This window comes from Camelina sativa, chromosome 8 (assembly GCF_000633955.1).
Source record: "Camelina sativa cultivar DH55 chromosome 8, Cs, whole genome shotgun sequence".
NCBI classification, from domain to species: domain Eukaryota; kingdom Viridiplantae; phylum Streptophyta; class Magnoliopsida; order Brassicales; family Brassicaceae; genus Camelina; species Camelina sativa.
In genome coordinates, this window is record NC_025692.1 from 12,941,143 (window position 1) to 12,943,974 (window position 2,832).

The following is a 2,832-nucleotide window of genomic DNA, read 5'->3' on the forward strand; positions in this document are numbered from 1 at the left end:
TTCTGGTGTCTTCCACGCATGTAAAATTGGATTTTCCATTCTATATACTTATCCTACTCCTCGTACATTCTCTTAAGGTCTGTTGCAGATGCATCAGAAAAGGATGTGGCGACCCTTGGGTTCCAGGTTAGTAAAGGGTGACTGCCTGTGGATTCAATAAAAGTTTTAGTGTATGACCTTAGTCCATCGCTTACTGATGCCTTGTCACTGATACCTTGTTTGTTCCTCCAGAGTCTCCGGGTTATTATGAGTGATGGACTTCCTACTCTTCCGGAAGACTGTCTCCATGTGTATGATCCTGTTTCAGTTATAATTACTATGCTTCATATTATACCCGTTGATACTTGGTTGTTAGAGATGCAACATATTACTAGTTTTATGAGATGGTGGTTAATGATGTTAATATTTCAGGTGCATAGACGTTACTGGAGCTTATAGTGCACAAAAGACTGATTTGAATATAAGTCTGACAGCCATTGGTCTGTTGTGGACTTTGACTGATTTCGTAGCAAAGGGACTCCACCATGGGTCTCTAGCGGACAAAGGATTTGGTAAATAAGTTTCAAATCCTCGTCTGCACTTCTCACCTCAAGAAGCTCTATATATAAAATATTTAGTAAGCTGAGCTGTTCCTGCCGGATTCAATAATGCAGATTCCACTCCACAGCAAACAAATGGGGAGGACGGGGAAGACCATATGATCAGCAATTCGAACAACTCAGATTATGAAGCTCGAAGACAAGTGGTCAATCATGATAAATTGCTGTTTTTAGTCTTTTCGTTAATTCAGAAACTCGTGGATGACGAGCGACCAGAGGTCTTTTTCATAGACCACCGTTTTATGTTAATTTTTATTTTCTTGGAAAGTTGGTGCCCCATCAAGCTTATTTTTTCATTGCTATCAAATTTTCCAGGTCAGGAATTCAGCTGTGAGGACATTTTTTCAAATATTGGGAAGTCACGGGAACAAACTTTCAAAAAGCATGTGGGAGGATTGTCTATGGAATTATATCTTCCCCATGTTGGATGGCGCCTCTCACAAGGTGAGGAAAGTGATTCGATAAATTCATTTTAGAAGACTCTTCTGACAGGTGAATCTTCGTTTGTAGGCTGCAACATCATCAAAGGACGAATGGCAAGGGAAAGAAATCGGTACTCGAGGAGGGAAAGCAGTGCACATGCTTATACATCATAGGTGACAAAAGGAATTCTCTTTGTGTGGATATCTTCTGCATTGTCCTTCTCTTTCTTATAGTCTTGGATGCCTGAATAGCTCATTTATTTCAAAAGACATTTACCAGTGCCCACCACTGAACCTTGCCATCCATTTTCTGATCTGCAGTCGCAATACAGCCCAGAAGCAATGGGATGAAACATTTGTCCTTGTCCTTGGAGGGATAGCCCGCCTCTTTCGGTCTTATTTTCCTCTTCTTGAAAGCCTACCGAACTTCTGGTCAGGTGAGAGAATTGTGATTTGCCTTGACTGTAGTACTTATTGTTTAGGAGAGGCTGAAACTTTGTGGAACTTTCTACTTCTGTAGGATGGGAGTCTTTGCTTGCTTTTGTTAAGAACAGCATTTTCAATGGGAGCAAAGAGGTATCACTTGCAGCGATAAATTGTCTGCAGACAGCTGTTGTGTCCCACTGTGTCAAGGTAACTGCGCTATATTAAAAATCTATGAGTTACTAAGTTACTATAGACACCGTCATAACTATGTTTCACTCTTAAAACTTTACCCTTTTATGAATCAGGGAAACTTGCAACTCCGATATCTTAATTCGGTACTGGACGTGTATGAGCTTGTTTTCCAGAAGTCATCGAGTTACACAGGCGACACAGCAACCAAGGTGAAACAAGAGATTCTGCATGGTTTAGGTAATTCAGTTTTTTTTTTAATGAAATATCTGCATTTTGGTTGACGAAAATGAACAATTTCAGTAAATAGAAATGCCTGAAACAAAGGTGTTCTTCTTTGCATGACAGAATTTTTGTAACATTTGGATCTTACTCTTTCCGTTTTCTTTCTCGTCCAATGTTTGACAGGTGAACTATACGTGCAATCACTGAAGATGTTTGATGATAAAATGTACATGCAATTGTTGGGAATTGTAGACTTAGCTATAAAACAGGCCATCATAAATAGTGAAAATTTTGAAAGTGAATATGTAAGTCTGTTCTCTCATTATTCATCCTTTACCTTCTTCTTCTTCTTCCTCTCAAGTACTAAGTCTCAAAACTTGGATTCCTGCATCTCATTCTTCCATTGATTATTCAAGGGACATGTACCCCCTGTACTACGTCATGTTTTGGAAATATTGCCCTCTTTGGGTCCTCCTGAGCACCTTTCGTCAATGTGGCTAATTCTGCTAAGAGAGTTTTTGCATTATCTTCCACGGGTTGATTCTGTTCTGCCAAATGAGGAAGGTGAGATTGAGAAAAACAACATAGGTCACTGTGCAAGTAAGTACTTGATGTCAATTTACTCTCAACAAGTCTTTATCTAATATTCTTTTATTATTTCACCCAGGCGGTGAACTATTGGAACATAAAGCTGATGCTTCGTCTGAAACAATTCCAACCACAAGAATTACGACTAATATGTTTGCAGAAAAGCTGATACCTGCCTTGGTAGAGCTTCTCCTTCAAGCTCCTGCAGTTGAAAAGTATATCCTGTTTCCCGAATTCATCCAGAACCTGAGAAGGTAAAATAAACTCTCATTGTATACCGTTTATTGATTCCGATAGGCATTGTGCGAATGGGTTGGCTCTTCTGAACTCAAAGTCTCATAACATGAGTTTCGAAGGGGAATCATCGGTTGTTTGCTTAATCT

At 39.5% G+C, this 2,832-nt stretch overlaps 1 protein-coding gene across 1 annotated transcript in view; it reads left to right on the top strand.

Annotated features, from left to right (window-relative positions):
- The window catches only part of LOC104709493 (protein MON2 homolog), an 18,891-nt gene that overhangs the window by 11,661 nt on the left and 4,398 nt on the right, over positions 1-2,832 (top strand). Inside the window, 12 exon segments of the mRNA XM_019228737.1 lie at positions 17-126; positions 232-290; positions 412-551; positions 654-817; positions 915-1,043; positions 1,110-1,195; positions 1,343-1,458; positions 1,542-1,654; positions 1,753-1,876; positions 2,045-2,166; positions 2,278-2,425; positions 2,529-2,703. Coding sequence (XP_019084282.1) covers positions 17-126; positions 232-290; positions 412-551; positions 654-817; positions 915-1,043; positions 1,110-1,195; positions 1,343-1,458; positions 1,542-1,654; positions 1,753-1,876; positions 2,045-2,166; positions 2,278-2,425; positions 2,529-2,703 — 1,486 coding nt within the window.